We start from the raw sequence: 16,950 nt of genomic DNA, 5'->3' as shown, positions 1-16,950 counted from the left end.
TCCTGTTTGTGTCTACAGCTGTTTATTTTTTAACATCACTATTGTTTCCTATTTATTTTTCAAATATTAAAAAATTCATAAAGTTCAAAAGTGCAAAGATAATAAGGAATGGTGTTGATTACAGTTCAGATATTCAAGAATCATAAAATGGCACAATTAATAATTAAATAAACATTTATCTGTGTGACATATTTGATTATGAGTAGAAGCGAACTGCATATATGTGCAGTGTGGGTAAGATTTTTGGGAATTTTTTGGAGTGCACACTTTATAAAAGTGATTTGGGACTTATTTATTTATTTATTTATTCTTTTATTTATTTATTTTTTTATATTAAATCGTGGCAGCCTCTGATCTTATACGACTAAAAAGATTCCCACTATATACTACCAGTCAGAGGTTTTAGACACTCCCTCTACCCCAGTTTTTATACAAATGTAAGTGAATAACCTGAAATGGAACAAAGTTAATTGTTGCCAGAGATTGTTTTTAGTTTAGAGTATAAAGGTTATTAATGAAGAAAGACCAACAGACCGAACATTGCATAGTTTTACAGCACTAAAGTGAGGGTGTGTTGTTTTTGGGAGGGGTTTGGCTGCGAGCGGAAAGTGTTTTCAGCACACTCACATGATAACGAGGGCAGAGCCGCATGGTTGAAGTGTAAAACAGGAAACATGCAGCCTGTGTCTTGGAAATATGGAATCACTCGACAAAAATCCATATTATTTTGTACAGTGCATAAAGTACAGTATAACACTCTATACCTTTATACTTTACACTTTCTTTCTAAGGATGAAGTGTATGAAACAATGAAATAAAGAAATCTTTGTGACTTGTTGTTTTGAGATATTGCACTTTAATGATACACTTTCAGCACAGCATATATTTATCTTAATGCCAGAAGCGAAACTCCCTTTAAAATGCATTTTCCTTTAACAAGACATGATTTTAAAGATAAAGATCATAAGTGGGAGCATATAATACTTTCCACATCTGACATTAAATAAAGCATATGAGTCAGAGATGATTCTGTATGTGTCAAAAGCTGCTGTGTTCTATTTATTTTAAACTATTACTAATTATGCATCAAGTTCCAAAGTGCAAAGATAATGAATAATAGTGTGGATTGCAGTTGACATTTAATGTCTCAAAGAAACATAAAATGGCACATTTGATCATTAATTATACATTTTTCTGTGACATATTTGATTATGAGTAGAAGCGAACTGCATATATGTGCAGTGTGGGTAAGATTTTTGGGAATTTTTTGGAGTGCACACTTTATAAAAGTGATTTGGGACTTATTTATTTATTTATTTATTCTTTTATTTATTTATTTTTTTATATTAAATCGTGGCAGCCTCTGATCTTATACGACTAAAAAGATTCCCACTATATACTACCAGTCAGAGGTTTTAGACACTCCCTCTACCCCAGTTTTTATACAAATGTAAGTGAATAACCTGAAATGGAACAAAGTTAATTGTTGCCAGAGATTGTTTTTAGTTTTGAGTATAAAGGTTATTAATGAAGAAAGACCAACAGACCGAACATTGCATAGTTTTACAGCACTAAAGTGAGGGTGTGTTGTTTTTGGGAGGGGTTTGGCTGCGAGCGGAAAGTGTTTTCAGCACACTCACATGATAACGAGGGCAGAGCCGCATGGTTGAAGTGTAAAACAGGAAACATGCAGCCTGTGTCTTGGAAATATGGAATCACTCGACAAAAATCCATATTATTTTGTACAGTGCATAAAGTACAGTATAACACTCTATACCTTTATACTTTACACTTTCTTTCTAAGGATGAAGTGTATGAAACAATGAAATAAAGAAATCTTTGTGACTTGTTGTTTTGAGATATTGCGCACTTTAATGATACACTTTCAGCACAGCATATATTTATCTTAATGCCAGAAGCGAAACTCCCTTTAAAATGCATTTTCCTTTAACAAGACATGATTTTAAAGATAAAGATCATAAGTGGGAGCATATAATACTTTCCACATCTGACATTAAATAAAGCATATGAGTCAGAGATGATTCTGTATGTGTCAAAAGCTGCTGTGTTCTATTTATTTTAAACTATTACTAATTATGCATCAAGTTCCAAAGTGCAAAGATAATGAATAATAGTGTGGATTGCAGTTGACATTTAATGTCTCAAAGAAACATAAAATGGCACATTTGATCATTAATTATACATTTTTCTGTGACCTGTTTGATTAGGAGCAGAAGTGCACTGCATATATTTGCATTATGGATGATATTATTAGTCTATGAAAGCCCAAAGGATTTGTGTTATTTTAATTTGTATTAAAAAAGCTAAAAATAAAGAGCATAAAAAGCAAACTGGTAATGCTCTCCAGAAATGGAAGTAAATTAAGCCTTGAATTTTGATGGTATCAATTCCCAACTTTTGTTTATTTGGTCAGTATTGTGCTGCAGAAAATGAGAGGTTGCTCTCATAATGGTAAGTAAAGGAAAATGAAATGAAGAAGACAGACAGACAGACCATAATAACCCTTAAAAGAATAGGTCTTTAGGGAAATTGCAAAGAAATCCAAAGGGATCAGTGAGTTCACTTTTCGACACTATTTTTTTGTAATTCTGTTGTCGGGATATACATTTTTTGTATTTGTGATTGTTTTCAATCAATTAGTGAAAAAAAAAAGGACGGACCAAACACTATAGTTTTAAAGTATTAAAGCGAGTGTGGGTTGTTTTTACATGTGTATGAGAAAGATTTTTCAGCATTCGCACATGACAATGACAACAGAGGAACATTGCTGAATGGACTCTAAAACAGGAAACATGCAGCCAGGAAAAAGGAAATCACACAAGATTTACAGCACAAACAGTACAATACAACACACTATAGTTTTATACTTTCCAATGAAGTGTAGAAAGATACATTTTAAATGAAATGAAGACACCTTTGTGACTTTGCGCTTTGAGATATTGAGCATTGTATATGATCATTTAAACATCGGACCCTAAATAAACCGCTTTAGTCAGTGATGATCCTGTATGCATAAAGAATCTCAATGAATAATAATATACAATAAATAATTAATGATATATTTATCTGTGTGACCTACTTGATTAAAAGTAGAAGTCTATGGAAGTTGTGGTAATTTTCTTAGTATAGAAAATCAACACCTTTAATATTTTTTTGTAATCTTTTTAATACAGTGTTAGGGGGTTCACACACTATATAAAGATGATTTGTGACATTTATTCATTTAACTTTTTTGCAGGGGGTTAAGTAGGGTTTAATTAAACCCTCCTGGCCTTTGAACTAATGACTGATAAGAAAAGTTTTAGACACCAATTTATTCAAAGTTTCATCTGGTCATTTATCAGAACTAACTTAGATAAAAAGAAAGAACACAGTAGGCTTTAAATCAAAAATTGTGTTTATTTATGCATTTTATATATTTATTTTAAAATACTTTATTGATTCCCCAGGGAAATTGTTATTTCTTCGCATATCCCAGTGATGTAGGAATCTGGGGTCAGAGAGCAGCGTCAGCCATGATACAGCAACCCTGGATTACAGAGTGTTAAATGCCTTGGATCGAAGCAGTGAAAGTTTGGTAATGCTGGGACTTGAACCCCGAACACTCCAATCAGTAACTCAGAGCCTTAACCACTGAGTTACCACTTCACCTATGAACCTTCCTGTCCCTATGTTCTGTTATAATAACCACTCTACTGGGAAGATGGAACAACCACAAGGGTGTTAGTAACATCAGGTAGATGAGATGAGGAGGCCTCAGGTGCAATCAGCGTTCCAGTTAATCCCCCCACAGTGGGGTTGAGGTTAGAGCTCTATAGCATCGCAGTCAAGATTAAAAGATCTAGTAACAGCCTGGGGAAGAACTACATATGGCTGGAAAGGTCAGGTGTTCCATACTGTTCATATAAAGTAGATAAAACCCACAACAGGTGGGTGTGGCTTAGCACCTATCAGGTTTCTTGTCTACCCGTAAACAGGTACAGGCCTAGGAGGGTTACCATGGCAACCCTGACACTCTACCTGTTTAGTATCAAAGTAATGAGTTAACAATTCTTATTTAGATTACCGTACATTATGTAGAATATTTGACCACATAAATGACGACGTTGGATTTTACTTTCACTATATCTGAATAATAAATAAATAAAAATTAAACAAAATATGCAGTCAGAGGATCTGGCAACGGCAACATGTGGGCATGGCTTATCTAAGGTTTCATTGCACTGTGCCTGTCATTGTGTTCCTCTCCAGCAGAATTGGCCTCAGCACACAAACTGCCTGCTTATAAAAACTTTATACTTTGAAAACTTCTTGCTTAATTTGATGCACTGTTTTGTTTTTTGCCAAAAATAACTTTTCATAGAGGTTTGGACCTCCTTGGCTACATCAGACAGGTATGAATTATATTACAGTGATGTTTGACTGTACTGTAAATATCTTGTTAATATTTAATTGTACAGATTTGACCTGCAGGTGAAGACTTGTGTCAGAGAATAGAGCTGTGCAACATGACTGATGTATACTTTCACCCGCAGAACAAAAACAAATGTAGAGGAAACAGCATGGTGGTTAAAGTGTGTGCTGGAAGTCAGGAGTACCACAGTGTTGCCAGGCGTGTTCAGGAAATGAAATGAAGTGCATTTTTAAATAGCAGCTAAAAGGTCTCGGTTATGTCATACATGAAGAAGTTTTTACAGACACTGTGATATGCAGAATTTTTGTCAGAATAGAAAATAATACTTATTTCTTACAATAAAAAGTATTTGGTCATGGCACAGTAGTAATTTGTATATATACAAAATACTATAGTTTTATTTAATCAATCAGTGATCGGTTGATTGGAACAATAGTGTTCAGTGATTGGCTTTTGAGAGTAATTTTGTTCAGTAATTGGTTTTGAGACCCAATGGTGATCAGTGATTGGGTGTTGTGAACAGTGGTGACCAGTGATTGGGTTTTGGGGGACAATTTTGATCAGTGATTGTTTTTATTAAAACAATAGTGATCAGTGATTGGTTATAGATTAGTAATTGATTGAAAGTGATTGTTTTGGGAACAGTGGTGATCAGTGATTGATTTTTGTAACGATGGTGATTAATTATTTGTATTTTTTTAAACAATGGTGATTAGTCATTGGTTGATTGGAAATAGTGGTGATCGCTGAGTGGTTTTGGAGAAAGTTGGTGATTATCGATTGGTTGCCAAAGTAAAAGGGAGAACCATATTAACTGCAATGTATTCACGAATATCTACTCAGAGAGCTGCTAGGATTTATTTTTTTAAATAATGCCACTAAAGGGGTAAGACAAATGTTGCCAAATCTAGCAACACAAATGGCAAATTGGTGCAACAGATAGATACAAATAGTTGTACACTACAAAAGTCTTGTTTATGCACAGTGTTAACAATGGAATAAGTATCCATGAGAGAAACAGGACACACCTAGAAATACTGAGGTGTGGGTGTTGATGGAAACAATGATTTTTCTCTTTTCTGTTTTTCAGCTAGCATGGACCTTGGAGCAAAGTGTTTCTGGGCCAGCATCCTGTTACACGCATTCGGTGAGACTTTAACAATGCTCTCTCTGAAACCATGAATCTTGAATCCAATCCAGCCTTCAGAACACACCTGCTGCAGACAATGATAGCCTGGATCGGGTTTGTATATCAGGCTGCCAGTGATGGAGTTGTAGTTTTCAGCCAAGTCACAGTTTTAATAGAGGACAGGTTTCTAAAGATCTCACAAAGGATATATCTTTAAAAAAAAACAGAAGTGAATGTGGTTTTTTTTTTTCAGATAAACATGTTGAAACAACCTGATTGCATATGCACACCATGATTTCAAGATCAGACCACAAAAACAAACAACCACTATAAGTTTGTGAACACAACAATAAGATTGGCATGCTTTTAAACTGTTCTGGGATGATGTTTTACTACATTTTGGAGTTTATTTGCAGAGATTTGTGGTCATTCAGACCTGTCATGCTGGAACAGGTTTGGGTCTCGTAGTTCTAGTGACATCCTGGTTCCAGAAGACATAGTATACAATTGTGGGCCTGCAACTTTTAGGTAAGAGTTTGGTAAAGAAACACCAATGGCTGAAAAATCATTTTTCCCAATGCTTTTGTCTGAAATGTGAACCTGGAGTAGATGGTGTGGTGTAGTAATCTAGTTGAGTTGGTTTTATGTTTTTCCAAGAAGTCCAAAAACAATATGTTCCACAGATGACAGTTTAATGCTCAGCATTCAGGGCGGTGGTTTTCACATTTTTTAAACCAGAGACTCCTTAAAACTTTGTGAAAACCACACTGTTGTATATTTAAACATTCCTAACAAGAAATGTCTAGCAGGAAGCTAAGAAGAAATTGTGACACAAAATAACTAGTGTATGTCAGGGTTGTTTACAATATGTTCCAAGCAAGAGTGAGAAAATTGCAAGAAGGATGTGTCATGGTTGTGTGGACCATAGTTCCATCTGTCTTGTTTTTTTTTTTGCTTAAAGATTAAGGCTTGGGGAATAATGAAATTATTGTGAACATCAGTAAGCATCGATAGAAACAAATGCTCTCCCATACCTTCAGTGAATTAGTTTTTTTTCTGAGTGGTCTGCTTTTTCTACTAAAGAGGGTCTTAACGAGGGGCCGAAAGTCATACATAATATGACTACACCTTTAGTGTTGTCACTTCCACAACAGATTTTTTGAATTAGCTATAAAAGTTCTGCTGTTTCTCTTAAAATGGTGATATTATGTAATGACGTGGAAAAAAAAGGATATCATGTACAGTATATATAAAAAAGGTATCAGTTGTACGGAGTCCTAAGAGGCCATGCATTATTATATTCTTTTCTTTCGTGTTTTCTCTTGATGGCAACTTAATTTCTTGTCATCTTGACAAATCAAACATTGTTTCCTTGTGATCATTTTCCTGTGTATTCGACATGTTCTATAGGGAGCATCATTGCAGCATCATGGATGATCGCATTCGAGTTAACTTTGTTTAGGAACTCACTCACTGAAAAAGATCTGTGTCTGTCAGTGATAACAGATAAGTGTCTGACACTTGAGAAGGAGGCTGAGAAGGCTTGAGAAGGAGTCACAGAAAAAAATCCTAAAGCATGGCCTTTTATGACTTCTGTACTGTTGGGATTATTGAACTGTTCTTTTTTACTGTGCGGATAAACAGCGTAACGATTAAGTTGTTTTTTTTATTATTGTCGTCCCTCCGAGCAGTTCTTCAAAACTGCTCCTGTGTTTCGGTTCGTTTCCTGAGCCAGAAGACCATCTATGTGGTGAACGGGGAGACTCTGGTCCTGCAGGCTGAGTTCGAGGTGCCCGTGGAAGATCGTATCACCAAGGTCACTTGGGAGCATGAATCTGAAGGGAAGAAAAATTCTGGGAAAACCTTGCTAGCTGAATATCCTGATAAAAGCTCTGGAGGAAGGGCGATTTTGGATAAAAGCGGGTCCGTGATTACGTTACGGAACTACCAGAGATCGGACAACGGCGTGTACACAGTCACAGTCCGAGACCATAAAGGAGGTCAAAGTTCAGCGCACTGTACCGTCCATGAGTATGGTAAGAATTTTTTGTCAATTTCTATATTCTTTTATTATTATATCTACTATTGGGTATTTAAGCTGTTTGGACCAGTTTGGGTAATAAATTATGAGCTTTTATAAGCTTAATGTACTTATTGCACCCAATATACACTCTATAGACAAACGTTTGTGGACTCCTGGCAATAAGATTCTTTGCTTTTTGCACATCCCAATTTACATTTAGTGCCAGTTTGCTGTTACATTAACCTGCTTTAAATTTTGGATTGTGCTTGTGGAGATTTGTGCAAATTCATCCACAAGGATGTTAGTAAAGTCAGGTACTGATGTACATGAGGTGAGGAGGTCTGGATTTCAGTCAGCATTTCAATTCATTCCAAACTCAAGATCTTCCACTTCAGCTTATGTAAAGCATATCGTCATAAAGCTGGCCTTGTGCACAGGGCATTGTCAGACCCTGGAACAAGTTTAGGTCTTCTAGTTTAAGAGAAGGGAAAATCTCATGCCACCGCATCCGAAAAAGTTCCTTACAACCGTTTTGCAACACGGTGATAATATGACTGAAAAAGTCAGAAATCCCAATTCTGATAAATTTCAAATCAGTCAATCAAACTTCAAAACATCTAAGACATAAGTAGTTGGTAAACTACTGCGATTTGTTACCGTAGAAACTAATGTAATAGAATGAGAGTGATTATAAAAATCCTGTGATCCTTCATAGAAAAGCAACTTCTGACCAGATTTCTGAATTCACCACGTAATGCCCACCAGTAGAACGGAAACCCAGGCACGCAGTGTAGCCAATGTAGAAAATCCTGAGGCACTTCAGAAGTGAAGTATGGGTGGAAAACCATTACAAAGGACGTTACTGCAAATGGTATAAACAAGTTATTGTACAGGAAGGCTGAGAACAATAACAGGAAATTACAATAGCAGCCCATTATATGTTTGTCCTTATTCTAATCCAGTAAATACCATTACACTATGATGCCCAGCACAATCTCATTGTACTTAAATAAACTTAATTCTCATGCCAGGCTGACTGGTAGAGCTTACAGTAGTAACGCTCATTAAGATCCAGTCCTGAAGCTCATTTCTGTGAAAGTTTACTGTGTTACTCAGTTCTGTGAAAGCACTTGTTTGGAGATGGACATTGAACCTTGTCCCAAAGCAACTTCAACGAAATATATACAGGGAGTGCAGAATTATTAGGCAAATGAGTATTTTGACCACATCATCCTCGTTATGCATGTCTTACTCCAAGCTGTATAGGCTGGAAAGCCTACTACCAATTAAGCATATTAGGTGATGTGCATCTCTGTAATGAGAAGGGGTGTGGTCTAATGACATCAACACCCTATATCAGGTGTGCATAATTATTAGGCAACTTCCTTTCCTTTGGCAAAATGGGTCAAAAGAAGGACTTGACAGGCTCAGAAAAGTCAAAAATAGTGAGATATATTGCAGAGGATGCAGCAGTCTTAAAATAGCCAAGCTTCTGAGCGTGATCATCGAACAATCAAGCGTTTCATTCAAAATAGTCGACAGGGTCGCAAGAAGCGTGTGGAAAAACCAAGGCGCAAAATAACTGCCCGTGAACTGAGAAAAGTCAAGCGTGCAGCTGCCAAGATGCCACTTGCCACCAGTTTGGCCATATTTCAGAGCTGCAACATCACTGGGTGCCCAAAAGCACAAGGTGTGCAATACTCAGAGACATGGCCAAGGTAAGAAAGGCAGAAAGTCGACCACCACTGAACAAGACACACAAGCTGAAACGTCAAGACTGGGCCAAGAAATATCTCAAGACTGATTTTCTAAGGTTTTATGGACTGATGAAATGAGAGTGAGTCTTGATGGGCCAGATGGATGGGCCCGTGGCTGGATTGGTAAAGGGCAGAGCTCCAGTCCGACTCAGGCGCCAGCAAGGTGGAGGTGGAGTACTGGTTTGGGCTGGTATCATCAAAGATGAGCTTGTGGGGCCTTTTCGGGTTGAGGATGGAGTCAAGCTGAACTCCCAGTCCTACTGCCAGTTTCTGGAAGACACCTTCTTCAAGCAGTGGTACAGGAAGAAGTCTGCATCCTTCAAGAAAAACATGATTTTCATGCAGGACAATGCTCCATCACACCGTCCAAGTACTCCACAGCGTGGCTGGCAAGAAAGGGTATAAAAGAAGAAAATCTAATGATATGGCCTCCTTGTTCACCTGATCTGAACCCCATTGAGAACCTGTGGTCCATCATCAAATGTGCGATTTACAAGGAGGAAAACAGTACACCTCTCTGAACAGTGTCTGGGAGGCTGTGGTTGCTGCTGCACGCAATGTTGATGGTGAACAGATCAAAACACTGACAGAATCCATGGATGGCAGGCTTTTGAGTGTCCTTGCAAAGAAAGGTGGCTATATTGGTCACTGATTTGTTTTTGTTTGGTTTTGAATGTCAGAAATGTATATTTGTGAATGTTGAGATGTTATATTGGTTTCACTGGTAAAAATAAATAATTGAAATGGGTATGAATTTGTTTTTTGTTAAGTTGCCTAATAATTATGCACAGTAATAGTCACCTGCACACACAGATATCCCCCTAAAATAGCTAAAACTAAAAACTACTTCCAAAAATATTCAGCTTTGATATTAATGAGTTTTTTGTGTTCATTGAGAACATGGTTGTTGTTCAAATTAAATCCTCAAATAAAATTAATCCTCAAAAATACAACTTGCCTAATAATTCTGCACTCCCTGTAGATTAAAAACATATATTATTAATTCATTAATTAATACCTGTGATTTTATCTCTAATAAGCAAAGCCCTTAATGATTATGATGAGGGAAAAATATGAGAACGAAGACTTGAGAGGAACCAGATTTATAATCCTCATTTGGGTTGGACTTTTCAATATCCATTCATTATAACTCCATCATTATTGAGGTTATCAACTGTTCAATGATGGTTACTTGAGTGCAAAACTGTTCACAGTAATTGTAGCCATAAGCCAATGTAACAAACTCTTCAAATCCATTATCATGGTTCTTGAGTGGAACCATCCAAATAGCTAGATGTATATTTCAGCTGTTTATATTGACTGCAGTGGTCAGTATCTATCAAAGTGCTCCAAGAAAGGAACAGTGGTTAACCAGCGACAGCGCCATGGGCGGAAGCAAAGGCTGGCCGGTGCGGTCCGATCTACAATATCACTGAGCACATCAGAATGACTCTGGGAAACATTTAACTGAAACATTAACCTTTGTTCGAGCTATTAATTATTACTCTTAGACTATTTGTATTAGTCCCTGCATATGAGCTGTTGCTATAAAACAACCAGACCAGGTGATAAACTAAACAGGAACTACTGTATAAATTAAAAATTCTATGAGTTATCAGGATATAACACAGATATAAAGGTGTCTCATTTTGTACTGCAGGATGTATTCGTTGCTGAAATCCATTTATTTATTAATCATCCTCCATTTATTGTTTGAAACAACAAACAGGTGTAGGGTTTAACAACCATAAGATGACTGGTAGATGATGTTGGTTTATGTATCTGAGTAACTTCTGATGAGGAACTGGTGAAGAGCCTCAGGGGAGTGAAGAAACCTCTTCCAGGTTACAACACAGGCAAGGACGCAAAGACTTCTAGACATTTCATAATTCTAGACACTACTTGGTTTCAACGAGTGGAAATTTTTATTGTGTGTTTCCAAGACACAAACGGGTTTTTTTAGTGTTCGAAAATGTTCTCAAAAAACAACATGGCCTACATTCTTTTATCCATTTATAGCTATGTTAAATGTTGTTTATACTTTTGTCATGTTGCCAAGAAACCTCAATTTGTTGATTTTCCTATATTTGAAAGTTGCAGCATTATCATTGACTAATACAAAGTGTTGATACTGGAGACTTATTCCAAAACATCTCCACAATAAACACACTTTATTTATTTTAATTTATGAAGAGCCAAAACTGACTAATTTCTTCATGAGGTTACCTACTGTACCCTAAGAATACAGTAGGTACAGTAGTAGTATTTGAACAAAATTTTGTATGTAAGATTTGTATGTTTTTTTTTAACATCCTGTTTCACATTTAGTCGCCATTTAGTCCATTCTTTTAGGCATATGTTCCACCAGATTCTGGAGTATGGAGGTTTGTGCTTATTCAGCTACAAGGGTGTTAGTAAAGTCAAGTAGTGATGTAGGTGAGGTGAGGAGGCCTGGGGTCACTGGCAGTCAGCGTTCCAATTCATCACAATGGTGTTCTATCGGGTTGAGGTCAGATCTCTTATGCAGGCCACTCAAGATCCACTCCAAGCCTTCATGGAGCTGTGCACTTTCTGTCATGCCGGAACAGGTTTGGGTCTCCTAGTCCAAGTAAAGTGAAAATGTGAAGCTATACAATAGTGTGCCCCAACATTGTGGTAACAGTTTGGTGAAGGAACCAGATATGGCTGGAAATGTCACAATACATTTGTTTATATGGTGTATGTTCTTGGACCTTCTTTTTTGTTTGTGTCAACCAGATGCTGTGCATCACGTGTCGGTGATGGTGAACGTGACACACTCCAGCCTGCACTGCATGGAGGCTTGGGGGACGGAGCCCGTCTTCCGTTGGCTTCACGAGAAAGCTGCAGTTACAGAGGCAGTGGGACGAGTGTCAGATGATGGAACGTCTCTGTACTTGAACTCAGCGCCGTGTGGCCACTACACGTGCATGGTGAGCAACAAGCTGGGCCATAGCTCGGCTACCTACACAGCAGGTACGCACGAGTGTGTGAGAGCATTTAGTTTTCTATTATTTATTTAGTATTTAGTCACTATTTATTTACACTGGTGGTGTGAAGTATTTGAGTAAATGTACTTTGTTACTGTACTTGTAATGTTTGGGTTACTTTCTAGTTTTACTAAGTTTAAAAAATATAATCAACTTTTACTCTTCACTACATTTATGATTCATTATACAGGTAGTCCCTGACTTACAGTGCTTTTCATTGACCCCATCATAACTTGAGAAAATATTACGAGGCATGGCCCTGCCTACCCAGGAGTCTTAAAGAATGATCAGTATGGGATAGTTTACTTTAAATTGTTAATAATTTAACAAATCACAGTACATAATATATAGCAGTTTACAGTTAACATAGCAATTTCCATATATACTGTAATGTATAAAGTTTACAGTATAAATGTATGTGGAGGATTGGCACATGGATGAGAGCCGGTTTGCGAGTGGAGGGCGGAGCCAGACGTGCTCTGTTTCAGTGTCTGGCAACTCTAATAAAAAAGAGTGAGACAAGAGCTAAAATTGGGCTTTAAAACACAAACAAGAAACAAAAAAGTGCTCTTACACCAAGACAACTGAACTCAGTCCACTGATGGTGAGAGAAAGGCATCTCACAAGGCAGGAGATATGTACATCCTAATAGCAGTGTCCCAAAATATCGTATGAAAATTTTTTCATAAATCGAGCCATCGTAACTTGGGGACTACCTGTATGTAAGTTTTTACTCAACTATATTTTGACAAGGATTTTCCAGTTACATTTTGCACAGCAGTTTTATCTGCCGTGGCTTATTTATTCTGCAGAACAGCTGATATCAACATCGCCATTTGATGTGCCTAATGGTTTATGATATTTATGACATGAATTTGAAAGAATGCTTTTTTACTTTGTCTTTGTTAATCTCAGTTTTATTCTAGATTCATTCAAGAGGCTGTTGTGTTTTTTTTTCGGTTAATGCGGTCATGGGCGTAAATCCCGGGGGGGACGGAGGGGACATGTCCCCCCCATCCGAGGGTTGTCCCCCCCAAAAAAATATAAAAAAATATTGCACTCTCTATTATGTAAAGTAAATGTATGCATACCTAAATAATTCTGTAAGTACAAAAGAAAACGCAAAAACTGCATTTAGAAACAGTTGAGTTCCCCCTCCCCTTCCTCACAGTGGTTTGACCCACTGCCTGTTTCACAGTTCATCTCACCTTCTCTACACACACGAGTCAGGTGTGTGTCTGCGGCCCAATAAATGTTTAACTCCATTAACTAGGGTATTTTATTCACTTTAAATAAAGCGATTCTCTTTAATCTAGTTGATGCAGACTCATTCATAAATTAGTTGCGGCAAAAATGCTGATTAGCGATGGAATTTTCCATGAATCTGCTCTATTATTGATTAAAATATGACTTATCTAGTGAACGTTAGCTTGTTTATAATAGCTTGTAGCATAGTGCACTAACATTAACACACAATTAGCATATTGTTTATCTGTGCATTTACTAAATGAGCACTGTGCTACGTCCAAACTGACCCCACTGTATTTTTATAATTAATTTCTATTCCGTTCTTAAGTGTCTTAATTAATTTTAAATAAAAATGTAAACTTTTTTTTTAATTCCTTGTTTTGCTTTGTCATTGAACCTGAGAAAAACTTTGAAAATGACCATAATGACGCAGTCTCCATGCTACAATAATAATGATAAAAGCAAAGTGTTTCACTGTGGGATCACTGTGTCTTTATAAGTACAATTTGACTGTATTATTTGTGTCCCTCTTCAAAAATTGCTCATGAGAAATTCTATATTTATTGTCCCCCCTACTGTTAAATGAAATTTACGCCCAAGAATGCTGTGTTGAGGTGTAAAATGTAAAAGTGTATTAAGGAATGATACCCCTTTTTTTTTCTTTGGCTTTTCACCAACATGTGCTTTGGTGTTGAGGACTAGTGCATCTTCGAGCCTACGTTCAATATAAGACAAATACTCAAGTATTGCTCAAGTCAGATACGCTGAGACTTTTACTCAAGTCATAATGGAATTGGTGAACTTATAATGGTATAAGTTTTGCAGTAAGATATCTGTTCTTTTACTCAAGTATGATTTCCAGGTACTTTTTACACCTTTGACTTTCACTTTATATCGTGCATGGAAGGCTGAGACATCACTGGCATTCCAATTCACAATCTCACAGCACTCCTACACACATATCTGACAGAAAGCCAAGACAGCAAACCTGATTATGCTCTCAACCATGTCAAAAACAGAAAACCAACCAATTATGTACGTTTGGGAATTTATATCTGCTGAGAAATATCGCTTTCCTTCAAGCGTGTTACTCCACCCAGTGATTCTGCATGTTAGAAACGATATGGTGTGTGTGTGTTTGTGTGTTTCAGTGCCCTGCGAGAGAGAACGCAGTGGTACTGCTGTAGCTGTTGTATGTCTCGTGCTCTTGCTGCTCTTTGCTGGTGGTTTGGCCTTCCTGCTCTGGAGGTACACATATCAAATACACATCAAATGACAGCAAACATATAAAACACATTCACTGGACATTCGACATCATGTTTCATGTGATTTGTTAGAGAACATCTCCAACTAAAATAGACCAGAAAGTAGTAAAGACATGCAGATGTATAAAAATAATCCAATAATCCAACAGGATGTGTGATCACCCATATAACAGGCAAGTTATCTTCGTAACTTCGGAACGTCATGTCGTGTTTTTGTCCATTTAGAGTAACATTAAATGTAAGCGTCAGTCTCTCCTGTTTGCGGTGGAGGTGGAAAGAGTCATAAAATATTTTACTCAAGTCAAAAAGCAGCTCATTAAAAAATGTATTCAGAGTCAAATTTGCCCTATTTAACAGCGAGGGGTTGAGTGGGGGGATTCTGGTGTGGTTCAAAAAGGACAAGGAGATATAAATCTTAAACAGTTTTTTAAACTGAAGGAACACCAACAAATTAACATGTCTGAACAAAAAAAGAAATACAAATATTCACTTTTACTGCAAAAAGAAATCGCTTGTTAAAATGGTATTTATTATAATGAGTGAAATCGCAAATGCAGATTCGATTCAACTTTCAAACCGACGCCGTTTCATTTTCAGCTGGTCTGCATCTTTCTTTCTTGTCAGTTTACTGCGTTTTGTTCTTCGCCCATCAATCATTCAATGAATAGTTTCTGGGGTGCAATTAGTTTTTCCTTCCATTATTTTTATGTATTTATTTTTGTACTCAGTAACGGATATGATTTAAAATTCACTTAAATACAACACTTCATAAAAAAAACTATTTTAAATCTACTTTAAAAAGTAGACGTACACAAAATTGAGCAACCTCTGGCTGCTCGTCATGTTACAGAGAAACCAGAGCAGTTTCCCACCTGTTATAAAGCACCGAAACTGGAGACTCCTTCTAAAATATTTGAAAATCATCTTGTTACTATAGCAACGAAATAATGTTTGAACAAACACTATCATAAACCTGGGATTTGATCAGTAGGATTCCAAAAAAAATTTATATCCAAAATTAATGACGACACGTCCAGAGGATAGAAACATCAAAATAAAAACCTGACATTGGACAAATGTTTGTTGTTTGTGTGTATTCAGGAAACACATGAGTTACAGCAACAGAGGTGAAAGACTCCGAGAACCAGAAGAAGATCTTTGACCTTCAGTCTGCATACTGTGAAGATATGAACTCTGAGGGATCAGTCCTCCGATCATTTCACCGAGCATTTGTGCCATTAAGAAATGTTTTATATGCAAGCAGGGTTTTAGTGTTCTGTTTTGCTTTTCTTTTGTCACAGTTGGACAAATGAAGTTATGCAAATGAATGCAATGTTTTTATTTAACCCTCAATGGACCTCAATTAAGTTGTGGAACTTTGTGAAAGTGTATATTTTTATATACGATGAATGAAGGCAAATTATGTTTTTGTGCAAATTCTACGGGAAAGAAACTGCAAAAGATTACAGTCAATGGTCCTTTAAAAAAGCTTAATGACTGCTTTGGACTGTATTGGCTGACCTTTGTTTATGATGGGATGGGGAATAGGGTGTCTGCCAAATGCTGTAAATCTAAAGGGGTGAAAAGTTCAGGAATAGAAAGCACAATGGTTCTAACATTTTTAAATAAACACAATTTTAAAATTGATGGTATTTTTCTTTTTTTTTTTTAAATGTCTGCCTTTAGTTGAAGTAAGGAAGATTCTAGCAAATGTATTTTATACGTACCGAAAAACATCAAAGGAATTTGTTTTCATGACTCATAGATACACTATATGGGCACAACAAAAAAAAGATGTGGTTCTTCCCCAAACTGTAACCACAAACTTGGAGCTATACGATTGTGCAGGACGTCCTTGGATGCGTAAGAAGAACATTTTTCCTTCACTAGAACTAGAATCAATTTGCTCCAGCATGACGATGCCCCTGTGCACAAAGAGCGCTCCATGAATACATATGCTTTACACGGAGTGAAAGATCTCCCGCTATAGAGCTCTGACCTCAACCCAATTGAGCACATTCGGGATGAATGTAAACACGGACTACACCAAGAGTCCTCACAAAACCTACATCTGTCCCTGACGTT

The 16,950-nt window shown here is 36.9% G+C and overlaps 1 protein-coding gene across 1 annotated transcript; it reads left to right on the top strand.

The window, feature by feature from the left end:
• The first annotated feature begins 4,244 nt into the window (after window positions 1–4,244).
• si:dkeyp-97a10.2 lies at window positions 4,245–16,402 on the top strand. Its single transcript, XM_046877521.1, has 6 exons — window positions 4,245–4,415; window positions 5,526–5,582; window positions 7,256–7,600; window positions 12,102–12,338; window positions 14,752–14,848; window positions 15,967–16,402. Exons 2-6 carry the CDS (start codon window positions 5,531–5,533, stop codon window positions 16,025–16,027), a joined length of 792 nt encoding a protein of 263 aa, XP_046733477.1. The 5' UTR covers window positions 4,245–4,415; window positions 5,526–5,530; the 3' UTR covers window positions 16,028–16,402.
• The last annotated feature ends 548 nt before the right edge of the window (window positions 16,403–16,950 follow it).

Source organism: Silurus meridionalis, chromosome 21 (genome assembly GCF_014805685.1).
Source record: "Silurus meridionalis isolate SWU-2019-XX chromosome 21, ASM1480568v1, whole genome shotgun sequence".
Classification (NCBI taxonomy): domain Eukaryota; kingdom Metazoa; phylum Chordata; class Actinopteri; order Siluriformes; family Siluridae; genus Silurus; species Silurus meridionalis.
The sequence above is the reverse complement of the archived record's forward strand: the minus strand, read 5'-3'. Positions and strand labels throughout refer to the sequence as shown.